The sequence below is a fragment of the Leptinotarsa decemlineata genome, unplaced genomic scaffold, assembly GCF_025532065.1.
Source record: "Leptinotarsa decemlineata unplaced genomic scaffold, Ldec_3_MD MMD2_tig00000008_RagTag_RagTag, whole genome shotgun sequence".
NCBI classification, from domain to species: Eukaryota; Metazoa; Arthropoda; class Insecta; order Coleoptera; family Chrysomelidae; genus Leptinotarsa; species Leptinotarsa decemlineata.
This window is the reverse complement of record NW_027412537.1, coordinates 12,509,540-12,534,516: the sequence shown is the minus strand read 5'-3', so window position 1 is coordinate 12,534,516 and position 24,977 is coordinate 12,509,540. Positions and strand designations below refer to the sequence as shown.

The 24,977-nt window shown below is 34.5% G+C and overlaps 1 protein-coding gene across 7 annotated transcripts in view; it reads right to left on the bottom strand.

Moving 5' to 3' along the window:
- Acsl (Acyl-CoA synthetase long-chain) overlaps window positions 1-24,977 on the bottom strand; it is a 63,778-nt gene that overhangs the window by 5,518 nt on the left and 33,283 nt on the right. For 5 of the 7 annotated variants that reach the window (XM_074171084.1, XM_074171087.1, XM_074171088.1 and 2 more), the window contains 6 exons: window positions 14,901-15,039; window positions 12,020-12,133; window positions 6,360-6,575; window positions 2,901-3,333; window positions 1,736-2,070; window positions 1,528-1,667 (listed from right to left, as the gene is read on the bottom strand). In XM_074171084.1, the coding sequence (XP_074027185.1) occupies window positions 1,528-1,667; window positions 1,736-2,070; window positions 2,901-3,333; window positions 6,360-6,575; window positions 12,020-12,133; window positions 14,901-15,039 (1,377 nt within the window). Of the gene's footprint in view, window positions 1-1,527; window positions 1,668-1,735; window positions 2,071-2,900; window positions 3,334-6,359; window positions 6,576-12,019; window positions 12,134-14,900; window positions 15,040-23,730; window positions 23,901-24,977 lie in introns of those variants that run through there. The other 2 variants (XM_074171086.1, XM_074171083.1) reach the window with 2 other exon arrangements.

Here is a 24,977-nt window from a genome sequence, read left to right as displayed (position 1 = left end):
ATAAATATATTATTATTATTATATGCAAATCTACATACAACCAATTTTCGAAAAAAAAAATCTACTTGACATATAACAATAAGCAAATGACATAAAATGGAATAAAAGTGAAGACAATATTTAAAAACTATTCGTCAAGTGTATAAATAGGCTTAATCTAGCAATAAATTTTTTTGCGTAAAGATATAGTGCGAATGTATAAAATATTTTTTTATTAAAGTACTTTTAGGTATTGGCAATGATATAATGTGGTTATCCTGTATTGAGAATTGAAAGTATATTATCCAAATTAGAGGTTATGGGTCTATTTCTAGAGACTATCTTGAAAACTCGTCAATTTAATAACTTTTCTAGGTTAAGCTCAACGGAGATGTCACCGTTAAATTTCTTACGTGATGCCTGAGTAAAATTAAATAACCTCAGCTGTAATTAAAACTCAAAAAATTTAATGAGAACATTTTCACACAACTGAAGCATAGTATCTCGACGCGCGTTTCTTTAACTAAGTTAGCTTCATCAGGAGATGACTAAATATGTAGGCATCTCCTGATGATACTCGCTTGGCTAGCGAAACGAATGTCGAGACATGGATGGAAGGTCAAAATGTTTTTCATTTTGAAACTTCAAACTCAAATTAGACAAGTTTCACTCAAAATCAATAGTAAATTTGAAATTGAGTCCTCCAAAACCAATTACAACTGGTTGTTGTTCATATTTTACAAATTATAGGGCTATACTTATTCTAAAACTTGAAACTACTTTATTACTGTCAACTGTCAGTGAATCTTCTTGTTTGAATATAGCACTACATTAGTTTTTTATTCTAAAATTTTGAGAAAAAATGTGTTCTCTGGCAGCCAAGGCCATTAAATAATCAGATTTTTTTTTTGTTTTGTGATGAGAAACAACAGTCGTGTGTATAAGTATAAACCTTAATGAAAATTATCCTGCTAGGGTGAGGCAGTGCAAATTTAAAGAGTCGCCATTTTTACATATGAACGTCATTTGTCACGTGTAAACACACCAAAAATTCTTGTATTTTTCATCAGAGGAAATACCAAAATATAAACAGAAGGAAACCAGTTTACAAATTATCAAATCAAACATAACTGAGGAACATTAAAATGATTTAGATGGCAATCATCCCTTTTTTACCACAGAACTAAATCCTCTAGTTTTATTTATCACAGAACTAAAACTAGGGGTTTTAGTTCTGTGATAAATAAAAAAATAAACAAATGCAAACAACAACAGGTCCATAGGACACAAACAAGTGACAGGGAATTAACCCAAGTGTCAAAACAAATTTAATGATCCCATGTTGAAAAGTGGATTTTCTATCTCCTTTTATTATCACCGCAGAATGATGCATAGACGACGACTTTCAGGAGGATCAACTGTGATTTTCGTGTCACAAACTCATCTTGTTTTTCTTATTGAAAAAATAAAGAGATAAAAATCAAAAAACATATACGAGTACTTAAACAGAAGTATTTTGAAACTGGTAAAAAAAATGTAACGACTTACATATCTACAATCGGAGTAGAATAACCTCTTCTCTTCCAGTACGTTTTGTAATCGTAGGCAAATTTGAATATAACTTTCTTCACGTTGCTGCTTTTGTTCACTCTCTCTTGTATACTCTTGGATATCCGGTCCAATATTAACTGCCAGAAAAGAAATAGGTTAACATCTAAGTCAAACAATGAGACAAAATGAAAACCATCAAACTTACTGGCACGCTGGTCAAAACCGTAGGGCACAATACCGTTGCGTCCCCCTTGGTGCCCTTCTTTATTTTGCTGGAACTGTCGAGCATCGTCAAAGCGCCAGAATATCCGATAGGAACTCCCGTGAAAAGGCATATACTCTCAACCATCAGTTCGAAGACGTGAGCTAAAGGCAAGAAACCGATCATGATGTCGGTTTCGTAAATGGGCGTGGAATCGGCAAAACCTTTCAGAGTGGCGATCAAATTCTTCTGTAGAAGTATTACCCCTTTGGGAGTGCCCGTGGAACCGCTAGTATACATAATGATGGCTATGTCATCCGGTTTGGGATGATGATACCCTAAAATAAAGAAAAATAGATATATAACATCACAGGGTAAACAAACATAAAAAAGTCAATATATTACATAAAACAAACATAAAAAAAGTTAATAAGCTACAATCAAATTAGGATTCAAGGAGAAACTCATCCACAGAGTAGTATGCTTTTTGCAATAGAAAAATCTTGAGTCGCCTTTTAAAGCCCTTGATATTTGAGGATTCGATGTCCTCACTAGCTTAACCCCAATGTACATGGTGTGATTCTTTGATTCTGTCAATCTTCTATAAGGTTGATGTAGTTGAGAGTTATTTCTGGTGAAATGTTCATGGATGTGCTCATTTCTAGGAATAATTGAAATATTGTTTTATATATATATATATATATATATATATATATATATATATATATATATATATATATATATATATATATATAGTCAGGTAAGATCCAATCCAATTCAATGCACAGCCACGTCATGGTCAACGAGGTCAAAGGCTTTGCTCAAATCAAAAAATAATCTTAAAGTCTGCTGTTTGTTTTCCAAGATTTCCAGCGCATGTTTAGTGAGTTGATCAACTGCACCAACTGTAGATTTATTCCTTCTATAAGCATTCTGACTAGAACAAAATAATTTGAATGATTCAAAGTAATCATATAATCTTTGATGGAAACAGTATTCGATAATCTTAGAAAACTGAGTAGGGATATGGGCCTGTGAGATGCACAGTCAGATCGAGAGCCCTTATTTTCGTATACTGGCAAAAACTTCGACATTTTCAGTATATCGGGAAACCTCCCCTCAACGAAAGTGGAGTTTGCATACCATGCAAAAGATTTAATATACTCACCGATACTGGACTTGGCACCTTTCTGCAAAACTTCCGAAAACTTCACGATCTCAACCCCCTCTTTGTATCCATCTCTATTCTCCAAACTCTTCAGCTGATCCTCCATGAAGATCAACGTCCTAACGCGGGGAATCATCGGCAGGATCTTCTTGAACTTCGGCAGCAAGTCGAAACTGGTGATGATGGTGGTGACTTCTGTTTCATTGATGGCATGCGCTATGGCTTCGTCGCCTAGAGTGGCGTATATGGTGACAAGAGGGATGTTTTGTTTGAATATACCGTGGGCGGCAATCATCCATTCCGCACGAGTTTCGGCGAAAATCGCAATGTTGTTGCCGGATTCGTTGCCCATTTCTCTGAGACCTTTGCCGAAGTGTTCGGCCAGCGTGTTGACTTCGGAGAAGGTTTTCCATCTATAATCTCCCATAACGAACTGAAATCGAATAAATACAATATGAGAATTTCTATGAACTTGAGTTTCCTCTTTAAATTAATAAATAGTGAGATGAACTGTTCAGAAATACTTCAACTAATAACTTTTCATATTAAACAAAATACAACTATGCTCTGTCTGATCATAAGCCATTAAATATCAATGTAGATATTGAGCCTGTATACTATAAACCAAAGATACTAACAAACTTTAGTGTAGTTAAGCAAGATTTATTCAAACAAAAATTTAGGGATGCGTCACAAAATTGTGAATCCATTGACACAATGGATATGCTAAGAAAGGTAATGAATGCATGTAAAGAAAGTTCTAGTTATAAGATAAAATTAAAACATCGCAAAGGGAATGATTGGATGACCTACGATTTATTTAACTTAATAAAAGAACGAGATAGTATATATAAAAAAATGAATGGAACAAATCCAAATTCTGAAAATATAAATAAATTGTGGATGGACTTTTAAGTATTCAAAAACAAAGTTACCAATGAGATAGGGAAACAAAAATCAATTTATTTCAAAGCAGAATGGCAAAAAGCAGGTAAAAATGCAAAAAAAAAACAATGGAGAGTAATACACTCGATAATAAATATAAAGAAGGAAAAAAACGAGTCAATTAAATTATTTACAGATGATAGAACTATCACTGACCCTCAAGAGGTGGCAAATATGTTCAACAGGTATTTTACTAGCATAGGTCAATCAATTATTTCTAATATAGATATTAATATAGAAAGTGTAGATTTTGAGGAACTATCGTGTAGCAACTCAGTATCCCTAAAGGAAACCAATGCTAAAGAGGAGAGTCATAGTTGCACTCAATAAAAACTCTGCAGCAGGGCACGACAACATATCCGTTAAATAAATAATATTAATTGAATTTCGATACTCGTTAATTTGATAAAAGATATTTTCAAAGCGGGGATAATTCCTGAGATACTGAAGACTGGAAAAGTAATACCAATATTTAAGGGTGGTGATAACAAAAACTTAGAAAATTATAGACCTATAACAATTGTGTGGTCATTCTCTAAAATTTTTGAAACTATAATAAAGACAAGAATAATAGACTTTGTTGATCGTTATGTGGAATTTGATGAGTATCAGTATGGTTTTATCAAGAGTAGCGATACCATAGATTTCATTCATAATAACACTGCATAATAACATTTGACGTTGTTGACCATACTGTTCTTCTGAACAAACTATGTTGCATGGGTATAAGGGGCAAAACTTATTCTCTCATTGAGACATTTTTAAAAGAAAGATCCCAGTTTGTCGTTGTTGGTGAGAGTATGAGTGAGCATATCAAAAATAATTGTGACGTACTACAGGGTTCCGTTTTGGGGTCCCTGTTCTATACATTGATGGTACTGTCACTGAGGCAGGCCGAGCTTAAGGAAAGGTATTTTACGTTAGCCGATGACACGGTCCTTTTGTACAGTGGATATGATTTACATTTACTGGAGAACACAGTTAATGAAGATCTCTCTAAATACTCAAATTGGCTAGCACATAATAAACTTAAGGTGAACTCTGCAAAAACCGTTTACATGCTATTTAAACAAAAAAATAAAATTTGTGGAAATATTGAATTGAGAATAAATAACTTACCCTTAATGAATGTTGCAAAAACCGAGTATTTGTGACTCTTAATAGATGATAAGTTAAACTGGTCAGAACACAGAGAACATATTAATGATAAAATTGTACCGATGTTAGGAGCTCTATATAGGTGTTCCAGTTACTTGAGTTTCAGTAATAGATACTTGGTTTACAATGCATATATATTGGCGAATCTTAGGTATCTGTTAATCATATGGGGTAATTGTGGCATTACTAATTTCAAAAAAATTCAAACGCTACAAAATAAATCAATAAAAATTTCATTTCAAATTCCATTTCGAACCCACACAAATGATTTATTCTCACAGACTGAACTACACTCAATTAAATATCTACTTAAACTTGAGCAATGCAAGAACATATATAAAATAAAAAACAAAAGAATCAAAAGCAACAACGATCTACTAGTCAACAACCGGTTTTATCAGTATAATACAAGGGGTAGAAATGACTTACACCTGAGCATGGTAAGAACGAACAAAGGATTATACAATCCTTTTACACAGGTTATAAAAGCCTTCAATGAGCTACTTGTCCATATACGTGAGTTGCCGGGCTATAGTTCATTCATCAATAGTTTAAAAGAACATCTGAGCCTCGAGGCACATGTCTGATACTTTGATACTATGAGCTTAATAGTGGTTTACTGGTTTTCATGTTTCACTTGTCATGTTGAATGTTTGTGAATCCCAAGACCAGCATTTTTGCTGATTAGGGAGAATAACAACATATTTTATATTTATAATGTCTTAACTATGTTGAACTCTACGCTGTTGTTATAATTTTAATAAAAAAAAAAAAGATACAAGAAATCTTGACATTTTTCATATACATTTTTTCCATGAAGCTGGGAAATCAATATCATAATAACTTAGATCTGTTTAATGTATCACTTCAAGTTTTTAAAAATCAATTGAAAAGGCTATATCGTTTTCGAAGCTTTTCTTTACCTTACCATTTTCTTTGGAAGGACCAGATAAACTGCAGTTTAATCTTCCTCTTGAAGATGATCACTTGGTGATCGAAACACGTGTCGAGGTGTTAAAAATAACGATTTGGTGTTGAAAAAAGAAACTCCAGTAATATTCATTGTATGTATATGTGAATGTATGTATGTATGTATGTTTGTTTGCTTGTAACTCTCAAGCTCGGGATCTGTATTTGACAGATTTATCGACATTATTGCTTGAATTATTCGCGGGCAGATGGAACATAAAATAGTACACGAGACTAACTCTCCTTTTTCAAATTCTAGGGGTTATGACAACAAAGGGTCAGTTGAGGTTGGAATAGAGAAAAGCTCCCTTTGAATTGAAAATCGACCTATTTTTGCATGTATTTGAAGAAAGAGTAATCTGCAACACATTTTATAAATCATGTTACCTTTTTGAAAATCCTTCCATTCGGCTGGACTTCGTCTTCCTCTGCCAAAATCTCTCTCGTTCCTAAACACCTCTTGTTCGGATACTTTCTGTTACAATACTCAAACATTTTCACCATCGTATCGATTTTTTCGCGGACCAAAGTGACGTGGTGATGCGTGGGTTGAACAGTTGATCTGTAAGTGACGGACTTGGCATCTTGTTGAATCGGTTTAGCCTAAAACATACATCGAAATTAGAAACAGTCTTCCAAAATTATTGGTTTCGGTATAGTTTGAGTCGATATATTTTGGAAAATGTGTAGTTGGAATTTAGAAATCTTTCATTTCTTTATATGACAACCAGACTTTTATAAAGCTGTGTTAACGTGGCAATTATTGAGGAACGAAGCAGAAATTAAAAAAAATATAGTATAATCCTAATTTGCGCCTGTGCTATTCTGTTTCACCGGTTACAATCACCAGAATATAATTCACCATGTACACAACTTATCATTTGAAATTACCGGAAATTTTATTCTTAAATCCACTGTGGATTTAAATAATTCTACTACATTCATTCATCAATTGAAAGACATTTTACAAACTGAGTTAGGAAAAAATTACCCAACAAACACATTTATGATATAAACATCTCCACGATATCATCATGTTATATGTTATACTTTGTTACATCTCGGCGATATATCCTAACTACTTTGTTAAATCCCTCGATATGTGTACCTATGATATTGAGATACCGATAAATGTACTTTTCAATATGGAGGCCCAAAATCCCATCTATTTTCCTATGACGCTTCATTCTGGCGATTTTCGAACCTCAGGCCCAGTTCAGACAGAATGGAAGGGACAAAGGTCCGCGCCTCGTCTCTGCCAGACGTCCATCTGTGTGAATTGGGCATAGACTTTCAAAGCCCACTTCAGACCACCCCCACTCCTCCACTTTTGCAGCCATACAGTCAACCAATCAGAAGCTACCGCGCCTACAGCGGGAAATTCAAAACAGTAGTTCAAACTAGATCTAAAGAAATGAAATTTAAATGTTCAAGCCCGTCTCGGATATACCTAGACAGTAGGTTGAATGGACTAACGCCTATCAAAAAACAACTACTCCACTGGCTAATACCACGAATGGCGTTGGATTATATCCGACAAGCGTCAGTGCAGGAATCTTCACAGAAAATTTCCTGCATATGCAATTGGCAATACAACTGAAAGAGTCGACCTTCAATTTTGAAATGGGTACACTTGCAGACCGGTTTCGGGCTCATAGCCACTCGTCAGTGCAAGATAGTGGCCATCATCGACCTAAAATCAATGATATTCCATAATTGAAAATCGAAATTCTTTCAGAGTTTCCACGTCTTAAGTTGAAGCGAACATTTAAAGTTCATTTCTTTAGATTTGTTTACTGTCTTCAAGCATCGACCACTGACTAATAAGAATTAAAGGTGAATGACTAACGCATCAGTTTTTATAAACTATAAACAAGAGGAGTTTGAAAATATAAAATATGAAAATGATGTTGTTGAAAATATTCGAAACTCAAAACTAATACTGTATCCTGTTAGAAATGACTATAATGCAATAAAAAAACATACCAACAATTTTTTATGCAAATTATGTAAATTCTAATGAAAACCTTATCACCAAATACTGAGTAATTAGTACACCATTGACCTGGCCATTATTTACAAATTTCAATATTAATGAGAACTGGAGGCATGCTTTTATAGCAAATACCCAACATACTTGCACAATCCTACACTTCCATGAATATGACTAGCCAATTCGACGGTACAAACATAATCGTAAAAAGGTTGTAAAGGTCAAGAATCGAACATCAAAATAAATCCAAGTACTTTCACTATCGTCGATTCTTCTAAAGCGGGCTTTACACGCAACGATAAGTTGTAGCAATTTATCGTAACGATCAGATTGTTACAATTTATCGTTGTGAGTAAATGGGAGACTGTAGCGATTTACTGGGATTGGAGTTGGAGAGGATGGTTGAAGCTGGCTGGCATCAATTTCTCGGAATCGTAACGATGTGTTGAAACGTGTAACAGTTGCATCAATTTATCGCTACGATTTCACTCAGTGTTTTTGCGTTTTGTATTGTATTAATACATCATAGATAGCTATGTTTTCGGGACTATTTTGCTGAGAGCTGGTCTAGAAATGGCAGTGGAATATTCCATGTCCTTCAAACTTCTTCTAGTGGCAGAGAATCGTAAGGTAGCTGAGTCTTTCATAGAAAGATACCGCTTTCCTCATAACAGTATCATATTTCACAATAAACGGAGAAACTAAACTTAGCAGCTCAACATAGGTCTCTTCGTCCATTCTCAAATAATTTCACCAGTCGTTTGGTTCATTTTGAAACTCTTTCAACAAATTTACATGAGAGAAATCCTTTGTCTTTAGCAATCACTCCCGGCTCCACTTGGTTTTCGCGAGTTCTTCATCTTTCTCACTAAACAACCGATGTACAGCGACACTACTTCCTCCATGGTTAAAAACTTTCCTGGGGTCGATAGCGGTCAGTAGATGACATTTGACAAGAAATCGTAACAATTCATCGTAGCGTGTAAATTGTGCTCTACTCTTTCGATTTTTTGGAGCGATAAATCGTTCAATCAATTGTTACGATTTATCGTAGCGTGTAAAGCCCCCTTAACGGATAAATATATGAATATTCAGTCTGTGAAAACACTGTATGAAATATTAATTTATTCACAGGATACAAGTGTCGGTGAATGAACTTCATTCAACTTGACAATAGGCGAGAAACATAAACCTCCTCATGATAGTGTTGTGAAAGTGATACGTATATATCGTTCTATTAGTGATATTGAACAAGCTTTTGGAAGCTCTCAATGTTTTTGAAAACAACAGTCTTTTGCAAAAAATCGGATATTTTTAATGATATATAATTTTTTGCAAAAACATCTCTTTCATAATATTAATTATATATCGTAAATTACTGAGTTGAAAAACATTCATTTTTGGAGAATAACTTCAAATTCCACTAAAACAACTCAAACAAAAAAATGAAATAGTTGAACTTTCAGAATTTTTACTTATTCATTCCATTATTAGGCAAATTCGAATTTATCAAAATGAATTTAATATATACCTACAGGACATTTAAGCTATTGAATTGTGTACGGAGAGATTGGAAGAATCCAATCTCATACACTAGTCAATAAAAATATCCTTGGACAGTCAAGCAACGTTGAAAGCTCTCGGCTTCTACCGAGCAACGTCTAAATTGGTAGCAAATTGCCAAAAACGACTTCCCTCGATAGGAAGACTTGATATATTGTCTTTGGTCTGGATTCCTGGCCATACTGGCCTGGAAGGCAATTAGGATGCTGACTCCCTTACAAAGGGGGATGCTGCAAGCAGCTTCATCAAACCAGAAACTGTCATTGGCATCGCTGGCATCGATGGCAAGAAGATTTATGGACTTCTGGCAGAATCTTCCAGGATTGGCTCACTCCAAGGCGCTTATCCAACCTTCGAAGCTTGATTCCAAACAGTTGTTGGACTACAGTAGGGATGAACTACGATGTCTAACAGACCTTCTTACAGGTCACTGTCAAAAACGACTCTCCTCGATAGGAAGACTTAACAGATTGTCTTTGGTCTGGATTCCTGGCCATAGTGGCCTGGAAGGCAATTAGGCTGCTGACTCCATTGCAAATGGGGTGCTGCAAACAGCTTCATCAGACCAGAAACTGTCAGTGGCATCGCTTTAGGCTTTGCCAAACGAACACTGAACACCTGGATGACAAGAAGATTTATGGACTTCTGGCAGAATCTTCCAGGATTGGCTCACTCCAAGGCGCTTATCCAACCTCCGAAGCTTGATGCCAAACAGTTGTTGGACTACAGTAGGGATGAACTACGATGTCTAACAGGCCTTCTTACAGGTCACTGTCAAAAACGACTCTCCTCGATAGGAAGACTTAACAGATTGTCTTTGGTCTGGATTCCTGGCCATAGTGGCCTGGAAGGCAATTAGGCTGCCGACTCCCTTGCAAAGGGGGTGCTGCAAACAGCTTCATCAGACCAGAAACTGTCAGTGGCATCGCTTTAGGCTTTGCCAAACGAACACTGAACACCTGGATGACAAGAATATTTATGGACTTCTGGCAGAATCTTCCAGGATTGGCTCACTCCAAGGCGCTTATCCAACCTCCGAAGCTTGATGCCAAACAGTTGTTGGACTACGGTAGGGATGAACTACGATGTCTAACAGGCCTTCTTACAGGTCACTGTCAAAAACGACTCTCCTCGATAGGAAGACTTAACAGATTGTCTTTGGTCTGGATTCCTGGCCATAGTGGCCTGGAAGGCAATTAGGCTGCCGACTCCCTTGCAAAGGGGGTGCTGTAAACAGCTTCATCAGACCAGAAACTGCCAGTGGTATCGCTTTAGGCTTTGCCAAACGAACACTGAACACCTGGATGGCAAGAAGATTTATGGACTTCTGGCAGAATCTTCCAGGATTGGCTCACTCCAAGGCGCTTATCCAACCTCCGAAGCTTGATGCCAAACAGTTGTTGGACTACAGTAGGGATGAACTACGATGTCTAACAGGCCTTCCTAAAGGTCACTGTCATGTGAGGAATTATATGCAGAGACTCGGACTGTTGAAAGGCAGTGTGTGTCGCCTCTGTTTGGAAAATGATGGAACAGCAGAGCACATACTTCGTGCCTCCCAGCTGGAGACCGAATAAGTTTTTAGAGTTCGGCAGTGCAGAAACAAACTAATACTTGAATTAATATTCAATTTGTCAGCATTCCGGAATTATTACAGAAAGTGTAGAAATTATTTACATGAAAATTTCGTAAGTAATGGACCAAATAAATGGACGCCTTGTTTCCCTGATCTAATATCATAGAATATTTCAGGTCAATTTAATTAGGTAGCGAAAACAAGTTTAACACTTCAAATTTTGAAGTGTATTCATGTTAAAACTTAATAAATAATACAAACAGATATATGTGAATTTCAAGTACATGAATATATACGTGATATTGTTAATTTACTTAGTTTACATCTAAAGGGTCCTGTTAGCCTGAAACCCATTTACCATAATCATTATACGGGGTCTGGCAAATTTTCTATCCAGGTTCTTACCTGGCTAAGAAGAAAGTAATTTGCAAAATACATTTCATGCTTTCTGGAAAAGTTGAATATGTCCTATATTTCGACGCGAAGAATAATTCAAGAGATTAAATTTTCATTTTTCTGATTCAATATTGTTTAACTGATATTTAAATATTTATTTATTCTGGTCCAGTTAGGTGTCAGCAAGTTATTGCTGAATATATTCTTTTATGGGCCATTCGTTTTCTGTTTTTATCAAGAGCACCAATATTTACATATACAGTTGTTAGGATTTTGATGGCATTTGGTTAGTTTATTTGTTCACATAACTATTGGATTTTGGAAAAAAAATTGAGAAAACTTCAAGTGAAAAAAAGTAATGAAAACAGAGATTTCCGGGCGATTTATACCTAAAAAGTGTGCAATTTGCAAAATACTAAAACTGAAAACTTTGCTGTTCTTTGCCAGACTCTGTAAGAACCCCATCCATATCGTGATGTATAAAAAAGCCCAACTACCGTGTCCTTTCAATGTCAATACCTTGTCAAATTCAAAAGGTGGATCTCTAAAACGGTTAGCTTTAACGCTATCAATTCCACTCGTATCAATTTTCACGTCATTACGTTCTTTCGGTTCGACGTCCACAATAACGGCCTATAAATAACATTGGTAAGCACAACTCAATAACCTGCAAATACACAAAATTTACACCCACCACCATAAAAAACAACACCCCCACCAAGACCTGAAACCAACGCCAAAGACACTATGAATAAGGATGGTTACAAAAACACGGATATACCTAATAAGCAGACAAGAAAAAACATGTTATTGTAGTGGAAATAACAATTTCTTAAGGGATCAAAAAGGCCCTTCATCATCTACTGAAACCAGAAGCCAAAAATGAAGTCGAGAACAAAGCATTGCCATCTATGAACGAAACTCTACAATTTGCCTTGCCGTGAAAGACAGGACGAAACTTGTTCGGTAGATGTCGAGAACTTATTTTGGATAAGTGAGGTTCGAGTTTTCTGTTGATTCTACCAGGATAGATGGTATCTTCATAAAGTAAGTGCTTACTGTAAGATTTACCTACTAAATTTGACGATAATGCAAACGTATATTTACACTGAAATCCATCTTGAGCGAGCTCTACATTAAAAAACTTGAGACTTCTGAAAAATACGACTCTGTAGCTCCGAATGAAATTATATCAGATAAAAGAGCTAATAACTGGATTCATTCATAAATATAATCAAATGTAAATTATACATCCAGCAATCATTTTTATCTAGGAAATGTAATGCCATTAATAACTACACAGTGAAAAATGCCTGCATTCGTCAAAACCACTTCTGGCACCACAAAAGTTTTATTGCCAACGATATTCAGTGTCATTTTTGAATGACTTCGTTTCACATCAGGAGCAACACCGGTTATTCGAAAGGCAGAGAATTCTCAAAAAAAAAAGGCTTGATGAAAGATTCACAATAATTGTTATTGACCACTGAAATCTTTTTCATTACCCATATTTAACCTCATCATGGATTTCGTCTATTATACAAACTGAAAATTTGAACTCGTAAAACAGAGCATTGGAGTATAAAAGAATATTGAATGAAATTACTTTCAAATTCCAAAATAATACGAGCCTACACTTATAGAAGAACACTCCAATCACCGCATTCATTTATAAACAATTATGAGGAGTCCTTGAAATTGAAAACCAAGAAAAAACTCTTATTGAAAAATGCTTTGCAATAATCTTTATCATTAAGTAATTTATCACCTGCAGTGACACGAATACTTCCCTTTCACCGCGTTTGATTCAATAAATACAATCAAAGAATTGTGATTTCAATTATCAATAAAATGTGATGAGCGATAGGAAGCTTATTTAAATGAGTTCTTGGGTTATCAGAAGATTGAGAACAAACCAACGTCCACAGAAAAAATAATCGTATTTGTTTACTATAAGGATGCCACTTTTCATGAAATCATATACAAAATATTGAGGAATTTATCGCTAGAGAAATGTAGTTAAGGCGAATATGCTGTAACGAGATTATTGGAAAAAGCTTTGGTTTCATTTTCTCATTGGATAATAAAAGTAGCGAAATATATTTTAGATGTTTTGTAGTCATTACGAATGATTATCTGGGAATCGCTCTTCAAAAGATATGACCTCTTCATTTCTTAGCTCACTCATTCAACTTCTTAGGATTGTAATACCTGAGAAAGTCAATTTTAAGCCAACACCCAAATCTTTGTTTTTATATACTACAAATTAAGTTAATTTTTATGAAACCCAATATTCATCGATGTATTCATAAAAAGTGTTATTATTCCAGTTCAAAAATAATATTGGGATGATATGAGCATATTCCTTGAAAAGTGTTCCACTTCCAATAACAAAACTCAAAAGAACAACTAATAATGATTTTTTTTTCAGTTAAAACACTTTTACTGAAATATTTGGTCAGAAATATCTTCAACCTTAATGAAATAATTTATTTCGAAAACAAGAAAAAAATTTTCTTTCAAAATAATAAACCGGATGGAATCCACAAAAAAGTTGACCTTTTAAAATTATCTTTTTAGCATAATTTCAAGTCAGATTAAATTAAAGTTTAATTGCATCCTCAACCGAATTGGATTCATAGCCTACGTCTATAATGTGAGTGGAAACCTCACATTAAAGTTTGTTTTTTTGAATAAGTTATAATGCAAAAAGCTCAATAATGTTACAGCTCAGTTCCCATAACACAAACATATCTCATTTTAATGATACCCCAAAACACAATCATAATTAACCATTTAAATTAGTTGTAACCATCAGTAGATTATAATTAAGATACAGTACGTATGTTCATCGTTTCAGTTTTTTTAAACTTGAACAGTAAAAGCAAAAACTGTCCGTAATGAACAGCAATTCAATGAAGGTGATCCTAAACATCTTTTAAAATTTTAAAATACCACAAAATATATACTCAATATCATTTTTCTCAACGAAACAGTTAAGAGTCACTGCGTTCACCATCAGTTTTTATTATCAAAGTTGCCCAACTACGAAATCAGGTCAGCCCTCAGATGGAAGTCTTACTTACACTTTTATATAAAAAAATGCCAAGGAAATGAAATAAATCATTTCTGATCTAAGGTGATTAATACAGTAATGCCACAAGGGTCTGTATTAGGGCCCATCTTATTTCTTATTTTGCGGTTCATTGACCAATTCGCGTTACTTCATTGGCATAGTAGTATTTTGAAAATAGTGCTTTAGAGTGGAAGACACACTCTGAAGAAAAATAAATGGTGGATATTGGTTGGTTCTCATTATCTGGTAAGCGAAGAAAAAAAACATGCATGTCTCGGGATTTGAAAAAATGATGTCATGCTCATCATATTGGTTAAAACTGACCTTAATGCTCCTGGAAAGTTGGCGCAATCGCCACGGCCTCTGGAGGATGACATATACGGGAAATGTGAGGACGTCGTATACGAAGGCTAAGGCTCTCAAGGCTCCTATCGCCAACGTGATGCCAACGCCATCCATATCCCTGAAAATAACAAAAAATAACGTCAAAATAATGACACTCATTATAACTATTACTAAGAAGAGAGTGATAATAAAGTTAATAAGTACCAAGGGTGGTAGCTTAAGAGGCTAATATCTATTTTGATTTTCAGGAGGACATTGTTAAAATGAACCTTGATGATTCGTCCCTCTCCACATAAAAAATCCATAAGTCTTTCAACTCTGTATCCAACCTGTATCCAATCTTTAAAGTTATTTTTACATTCAATTCCAAACTAGAAATTGAATCTGACAAAATTTCTCTATTTGAAATATTCAAACTGAGCACTAGTTATTGATTTGAACTATATGTTTTTCTGATTGATTCGGCCGTTACTTGATGAAGATCCATAGTAATTTCACAAACTACACTTAAACGATTTGATCTCCACTAACTTTATTGAAAATAATCATAACATGTTTCGCTAAAACATTAGCTTTTTCAAATGATTAATCATTTGAAAAAGCTAATGTTTTAGCGAAACATGTTATGATTATTTTCAATAAAGTTAGTGGAGATCAAATCGTTTAAGTGTAGTTTGTGAAATTGAACTATATGAATGTAAATAACAGAAATAAGTTGTTTAATTACACAATATAGTATTAAATTTCATTACCTTTAGAGTTAATGTTTTTAATGTTCATATCAAAATTATTCTGAAGTATTCAGCATAGTTTCATTATTAGAGTTTTTTATTCTTCCCGTTTGTTGTATTCCACATCTTTCCCGGCTGAATGTTCATTTTATCTGAATGAACAAGAATCGTCAACATATTCGATACTGAAGTGATCCAAATCCCAATATGGCACGCCAAATTCACACCCGATATCGAAAACTAAATGGTTGGACAGGAATTTTGAGTAACCACATTTCAGGAATGTTGCTGAATGATCAAGTTATGACGCACATTAACAACCAGTGCGATAGTTTCTCGATAATAGCTTTCCGGGTCGATGAGTTGAAAGGAGATGCTCTACAGAATGGCCATCCAGATCCCCCTATTTGACTCCACTGGACTTTTTTCTATGGGGATGATTGAAATTAAAAGTTTACGAGTAGCAGCCAACTACTACATATAATTGCACGCTAGTTAATGGTGATCAGTGCTTGATAGATAGATAGATTGATAGATTGATAGAAATTGAATACAAACTTGAAATGTATTTATTTTTTTCTGACATAGCTTATAGTTGAAATTTCAAAAATGTTACAGGGTTGACATGAAGTTGGTTGTTGGGATGAGATGGTAGAAATGTATTCTCCGGAAAACTAAATTTTCACAATTTTTCACAGTCTCGATTTGAAATTATTCAGGATGGTTCGTCTCAACTCGAATGCACTGTATAACTAATCATTTTCAACTATGTTTATTCAATATAGTTTCCACAAAAAATTATCGATCTTTATTTTGAAATTAGACATCCTTAAAAGTATCACTAATAGTTCCTATATTTCAATACATGTATTTTTCAAGGATCTCGCATCTATCAATCTGATATATATTTTATCTCAAGTAGAACTATTAAAGTCCATTCAACTGACATATTTCGTGAGTGGATGTTACGAAGTACTTTTATCTGATTCCGAAGTTAATAAACAAGTACAACAAGACACAGAACTGAAAGGAATTCAGCGACGACAATATGAAGAGGATGGGATATTAAATGGTACATTGAAGTTTCCCAATAACGATGACGATCAATAAAAAAAATGTTACTTTCGTGTGGGATATTTTGTGTTACAATTCATCAATTTGAAGTCCAATTATACTTCAATAACGCTCAACAATTCTTTTACTTATTTACTTTTTCTTGCTAAACTTTCGTAACCGACTGAACTAATTCTCTCGATTTCTCATAATATGGTCCGTAATGAATACAACATATGAAGACTCGCGATCATTCTTCGAACTGTTCGCGCTGTGCCAGGATGATAATTCGACACTATTCGCGATCCTCGTTAGCCTCCCAAAGCTTGTTCCACGATCAGTGCCCTTCCGCAGTAACTCAAGTATTGGTTAAAGAATATTACTGGAGTTTTTTCCCAACACCAAATCGTTATTTTTACACCTCGGCACGTGTTTCGATCACCAAGTGATCATCTTCAAGAGGAAGATAAAACTGTTTTATCTTCCTCTTGAAGATGATCACTTGGTGATCGAAACACGTGTCGAGGTGTAAAAATAACGATTTGGTGTTGGGAAAAAACTCCAGTAATATTCATTACTACACCAAAGGTTCCAAACAGTATATCACAAGTCAAGTATTGGTTGCCCATAAATGGCTTGCCTGCTGTAATCCACTGGTAAATGGATAGTCTGTTGTACATATCAAGTTAAGTAAAAGCATAAGTGAAGTTGATGATCCGTGGCACATCCATCAACAATTTCGTTGCCAGAGACGTATAAAACCAACCAGTTCCTGTATTGGATTCAACACTTTTTTTTGAGATTTTCACTGAACATTTTACAAAACCATAACATGAGTTTTCATATTCAATAACTTCCTGTTCGGGTATGTTCACACCAGATGTTTCTGCCAAGAATATTTACGGCAGAACTATCCATCATCCACTATTCAAGATTTCTTACTCCAACTGGGCAGTTTGTATCAAAGTGTACTTCGGAGTCATGTTGTCCGTAAGCGTGTTTGACTTATGTTCTTTTACATAATCCGAAATCTCCATTTGGCCCGATTCCTTGTAGCTAGGAAATTTCCTTCGGTTACCCCTTGCCAGAAAACTGACGTGGAAACAAAAAATATGTTACGTATTTACTTATTTCAGCAGTGTACAGAGTCGTGTTTTGGTATGGAACAGCCATTATCAATGGTTATCCCGGTTTATAAATAGCGGTTTGACAACAATACCAAATATAGGGTCTTCCAACAGGGATTTCCGAGCTTTGACCATTGATAACGGTCATCTTGTTGACGCTAAATCTGTCAAATTGGTTGTCATTTATTTAGTCTGTTTTGTCAAATCACCATTGACGGATATAGCATTCAACAACATGTGCAAATAAAAATTGTTTTATCAAAACGGGTGTTCTGTTCGGGCAACGTACCGCTTCGCCCATTTTTGTGTCCACTACTTAACTAAACAATCGACCAACATCCGTACGTCGACAAAACGCAAGATCTGCAGAAAACATTACCGCTGTCTGTGAGAGTGTGCAGGAGAATCCGAGGCAGACGATTTCGCGTCGCTCACAAGAATTAGGCCTTTCGCTGATCACAACTTGGCTAATTTTGCTTCGTGACTTGGACCTGCACCCGTACAAAATTCAATCAACCCAGGAACTGAATGTCCTCAAAGGGAGATGATCATTTGTAGTTATTTTATTAATTTTAAAGATTGTTTAATTATTGTATTTATATGTAATAAGGAACTACAATTAAATATTATTATATAACAACAAATCTAATAAAAAAGTGTGCAAATCTGTTGACGCAACCATTAACGTACCTATCTATTAAATTGTTCTCTTGAAGATACTTTTCCATCATGCCTCAAAATGGCAAAAATTACTCCGATTCACAAATCGGGAAGAGTCACAGATCAAAATTTCGGACCAATTGCGCTATTGAGTCCCTTTGCTGAGGTTTTTGAAAAATATGTTGCCAATGAAATAACAGGATTTATGGATAGGTTTCATTTAATGAACTCGAATCAATGTGGGTTCCAAAAATGCAAATCACCCTCAAATGCAATGGTTGACGCTTGTAAATAGACTTTCGGAGGAGTTAGACAAAAGTAACAAAATGATTTGCACCTTTTTGGATCTAAGCAAGGCATTAGTTCTTGTCAACCATGAATTTTTTTTAACAAAACTAGAACTGTACGGTTTCAGAGGAGTGGTACATGATTGTCTAAAAAGTTATCCGACAAACAGGATACAGTATGTTCAAGCAAACAATCACACTTCGTTGAAAACAATAAATGATGTAGGGGTTCCCCAGGGTTCTGTTTTAGGTCCTCTGTTATATCTGATATACGTGAATGGCATTTCTAATAAAAGTTGTATGCACACGACACCTCTACCGGGAGCAATGTGGAGCAAACAGTCTTGAAAGCCAATGAAGGCATCAAAATATCTGAGGAATGGTTATCTTAAAATGAATTAGTTTTGAGCATGGAGAAGACAACCACTCAACCACAGCTTGTTGTTAAGATCTAACGGCAGATCTAACAAGCACCTTCTATGAAGTTCCTTGGGCTACATGTGAATGAACGCTGTACATGGTCTGTACCAACTCGAGAAGATCGTCGAAAAATCCGTATTGATGATAATATATTTTGTAACAGCGGTACTCAAAGCCAACATAACCAACCCATGCCATCGGTCAAATTCAGCCTGATTTAGGCGCCAGTCATGGACAATTGGACGTTTTAAATGCGCTTCGCCCAGAGAAGCCGTGGCGGACATTTGAACGATGCTATATTTCACACATAATGGCATTAACAGGTATTTCAAACGAATGAAAAATTTCAATGATAGCTCACAGACACTTTGTTTTATTTAAATTTGAAGATGGGAAACGCTCAAAGAAATACCCTACACTTATATGTTAACATGGGATCAATTATCTTGGCGTACAGCCAGTACATCTACCATATAGGTGCATTAGTGCTAGCTCCGACTTTTTCATTTTCTGAATGTTAGTTTAAAAAATATGAATTAATTTTAACATATCAGCAATTTGAAAATTATACTAATTTCTTGTTTCTGCAGTTACGGTAGTCTATTAAAATTGATAAAGTAAATGATTCATAGGATTATTGTTTCCTTTGATCCAGTTAAATCCGATTTAATTCAACTTGCCTACGCGAAAATTTTTTTTCTTTCATAAAAATTTTTGCATTTTCATACGGGTGTGGAATTATCCACATCCACAAAGTACACTGAGAAAAAATATCGAATTATTATTTTTCCCTTTTTCAATATGATACGTTTATTGACTGATTTAGTGAAAAAAAAGAACCGTCCCAGTTTATTAGGGGGTGAAAATAGGTTGGAAATATTTAAAAAAATTGTAACATGAAAAATTGATTTTGTACACCAACTTACAATATTGAGACATGTTATTCGTGATGATCTATTCGACAGAAAAAACTGTACATCATAGGTTTTTAGGCAGTCTGAGGGGGTGAAAATAGGATGGAAACTTGAAACTTCGAAATTCAAAAAAATCATTTGAAAATTGAATTTGTACACCTACAAGATTGAGATACTCCTGATGATCGTATTAACAAAAAAAAACACTGTGTCAAAGTTTTTCAGTTCTGAGAAGGTGGAAATGGAGGGGAAACGAAGTGACTGGAAACTTTTATACCATATTAGTTGTTTAATGTAATGAAGTGATAAATGTTGCCACAATTATATACAGCGTGACTCTCGGTCGATGGTAGGTTAGACGTTTCTGAAAAACGCAAAGCATGATTTTTCAGAAAATTTCACCTCTCACATTTCCTTACCTGTTCTATCGATCTGAAATATTTTTAGCATTGCGGCGATGCCACTTCCATCAAAAAGTCCTAGCAACTTTATTTTCTTAAATGGGACACTCCGTATATTAATACATTTTTGGAATCGCTCTGGTATTTCAATAATTTTTTGTTAATAATGTCCTATACCTATCTCTATCTGTTTTCGAGAGAAAAAATAAATTGTGCTAAATATGGTCCAAAACATAGCCTTAATTGAAATTAAGTACATCAGTACTCTCAATTCATGAAAAGTTGATATTTTGATGATAGTTTGGACAAACTCGAAATATTCAAATAACACCAAGAAATCGAGTCCATATAATACAGGGCGTGCTAAAATCACTATTATTTCCATTGTGCGTAAAAGTAGTCAAAAGCTCATTTTTTAAAATGAAACCCCCTGTATATTACTCGGTAAATTGAAAAATGGTGAAAAATGCTTCAAGATGTTATATCGTCAAGTTTTCTCAATAAAGTCGCTTCTTATAGAAACATTTTTTTTTGGATTTGGATTTAGGTAGCAGTGGAATTATCAAGCTTATAATAGTTCGGTTACTTTTATAAGTAATTTACAAAGAGTTATCGACGGTGTTTCGAATCATCTTCCAAAATGAATGCAAATATCGATTATTCAAACGAAGTTCTTATGAAATTATTTATTATACACGGACAGTGTGATCAAATCATTGCCAGAACTTGTAGAAAATTCAACCAAATGTATCCTGAATTAACACCAATGAACGAGAGGAAGTTTGTAAGATTACAAAATAATTTCCTTAACTATGGCTCCATGTTAAAAGCGCCTTCAACATTACCAAAACCTGTTACTTCAAATGAGGACAATACTGTTAACGTTTTGGCATATTTTTATGCATATCCAGAAGCTTCCATTCGCAGTGCAGAAAAAAATTTAGGTGTATCACATGCAGTACAACGAATTTTGAAAAATCACGGAATGCATCCGTATAAATTTACCAAAGTTCAAGCTCTAAAAGCAGAAGACTTCGAACGTAGAATACATTTTTGTTAATCCCTTTTGATTCATACACAGGAAGATCGGGAATTTTTGTCAAAAATAATTTGGAGCGACGAATCAAAATTTACGAGGGACGTTATTTTCAATAGAAGGAATAAACATTTTTGGGTTTATCATAATCCTCATGTTACAAAAGAAACGGGTTTTCAAGAAAAATTTGACCTGAATGTTTTCTGTATCCTGAAGAACAATAAAATTAGCTTTTTTATTTATGAAGACACACTGAATGCAGAGAGATATCTCCAAATATTAAGGACGACTGTAACCGATTTTCTTGAAAATTTGCCTTTAGAGGAATATAGGAATTCGTGGTTTCAACTGGACGGAGCGCCAGCTCATTCCACCCAGGAAGTTTCCAGGAAACTTGACGAACTCTTCGACGATCGTTGGTTTAGGCGTTTAGGGCCGTGGGATTGGCCACCGAGATCACCCGATCTCACGCCACTTGACTTTTTTATGGGGTGTTTTAAAAGAAAGGGTATACAGTACTCCAGTGCCTACCAAAGAATTGCGACGGCGAATAGTGCGGAGTATTGAAGATCTGGATCCCCAGGAAATTGAAAAAGCAACCACAAGTCGCGTACAAAAAACATTTCAAAGTGTTTAGAATGTAATTGACAACATTTTCAGCATCTATCGTGAAAATGTGATATTTTGTTTACAATTTTGTTATTTTGAATCATCCTATTCTGTTATTGTCTGTACTTTCACATGTTTTAGCCCACAAAATCTTACTTTTTACCTAGAAATGACTGATTTTTGGTACAGTTGGAAACTTTGGGCCATAGTTGAGGAAATTATTTTGTAACCTTACAAACTTCCTCTCGTTCATTGGTGTTAATTCAAGATACATTTGGTTGAATTTTTTACACGTTCTGACAATGATTTGATCACTTTGTTCATGTGTATAATAAATAATTTCATAAGAATTTCGTTTGAATAATCGATATTTGCATTCATTTTGGAAGATGATTCGAAACACCGTCGATAACTCTTTCTAAATTACTTATAAAAGTAACCGAACTGCTATAAGCTTGATAATTCCACTGCCACCTAAATCCAAATTCAAAAAAAAATAATGTTTCTAAAAGAAGCGACTTTATTGAGAAAACTTGACGATTTAGGTATAGGGACATGATATATCATCCAGAAGCATTTTTCACCATCTTTCAATTTACCGAGTAATATACAGGGGGTTTCATTTGAAAAAATGAACTTTTGACTACTTTTATGCACAATGGAAATAATAGTAATTTTAGCACGCCCTGTATGATATGGAGTCGATTTCTTGGTGTTATGTGAATATTTCGAGTTTGTCCAAACTATCATCAAATTATCAACCTTTCATGAATTGAGAGTACTGATGTACTTAATTTCAATTAAGGCTAGGTTTTGGACCATATCTAGCACAATTTATTTTTTATCTCGAGAACAGATAGAGATAGGTATAGGACATTATTAACAAAAAAGCATTAAAATACCAGAGCGATTCCAAAAATGTATTAATATACGGGGTGTTCCATTTAACGTGAAGTTTTTTCTATCGAATAGATCCTCAGGAATAACATGTCTCAATATTGTAGGTTTACAAATTCGATTTTTCATATATTTCCACCCTATTTGTACCCCGTCAGACAGTTTAAGAAACTAGGACGGTTCTTTTTTTTTCACTGAATCAGTCAATAAGCGTATCATATTAAAAAATGGTAGGTGTAAAGAGTCGGTAAATGAAAAAATAATAATTCGATATTTTTTTCTCTGTGTACTTTGTGGATGTGGATAACTTCAAACCCGTATTTTCATTTATTTTTTTCTCTCTGAACGAGCAGTGAACATCATACTTCATCTAATAAACAGGGTGATAAGCCATATAAGCGTCATCTAAGCCATTTTCTTAAGTTAATTTTTCATTGCGAAATGAGCTTTTTTTTCGGGTACCTATTATTGACTTATTGAGCAACTTAACAAAGTACCATGAACAAAAAAAAAATTAAGAACTAAAATGAATGAAGAATAGAATATAATCACAAGTGAAACATGTAACAAGGACTATGACAAGGTTAGTATGACAATCAGGCTCATTAGATAATGAGAGATGCTCTCTAACCAACTATAAATTCACATCAAAACTAAATTATCTATCTACGTACCCTAAATACAATGTCATTTTGCTGTCCTCCAAGCCGACAAAAAATATAATAATAATAATATTCGAAACCTGAAATATGAAAGCACAAACAACCTGTTCCCTTAGTTGAAATGGCTAGAAACTATTTTTCCAACTAACGTACGAGCACTATAACTTCCTAAAAACGAATACACGAATATGTGGACATCAGATGATGATAAGCCGATAGAAATTTGAATGATTGATTGATAAGGACGGCAGAGCTCTAGATGTGTCGTTACATCGACAACTACCAGTGATTACTGTCATTGTTGGAAAAGTATCAGCCAAGTTAAAATGGAACGCAACAGGTTATTATAATACAATTTTTTTATGTAATACTTATAACGCAATTCATTCTCTTGCTAATTACTACAAATAATGTTTAATATAAAAGTTGATATAATCGAGAACTAATTAAATAAACATCTCCGTGAACAGGAATTACTTAGTGGTTTTTTTCTTTCAGGAAATTACCAGATAATTGAGGATCAACTAGCAGCCTCAGTACTACATGGGCTGAGAAGTTTCGGACCTAACACATATAGGTGGCGCTGTCTTATTGCATTTACCGCTTTTTCACTTAGTACTAACCTTCAAAAAGAAGCTGTTGAAATTTCATGATATTCCACTCATAAGCTTATTCGTTATTGTGCTAAGAGTGACACTACTTTTGTTATTTTCAAAACAATGGGTCAAAAACAATTTCGTGTTTTATGTCTACACTGCTTGTTGTTGGGAAAACACCGTTAAAGCGAAGCAATGGCTAGAAAAGTGTTAAAGGACTCCGCTGTATCAGAAACAACAATTAAAGGTTGGTTTGCTGACTTCAAACGTGGTCGTAGAGACACCAATAATGCAGAATCCAGTGGACGTCTAAATGAGGCAGGAACACCGGAAAATATTTTTTTTAAATCCACAAAACCATTTCGAATGATCGAACAGTGAAGTCGCATGAATTAGCTGGCATTGTAAAGATATAAATATAATGTGTTGGTTTTAATAATAATAATAATAATGTTTGCATAACAAAATATTAGATATAATGATAACACAGAATTGCAAACAAATACCGTTCACACTCAATAAGTGAAACACTTGTTTTGAGTAACAAATCAAATTGAAAGTAAAAAATTTAAAAATCTTTGGTCATAACACTAAAATATGACATTATAATAAAATTCTTTCAATTTAATAAAGGAATAAATATTGGACATTTCACAGTCAAAT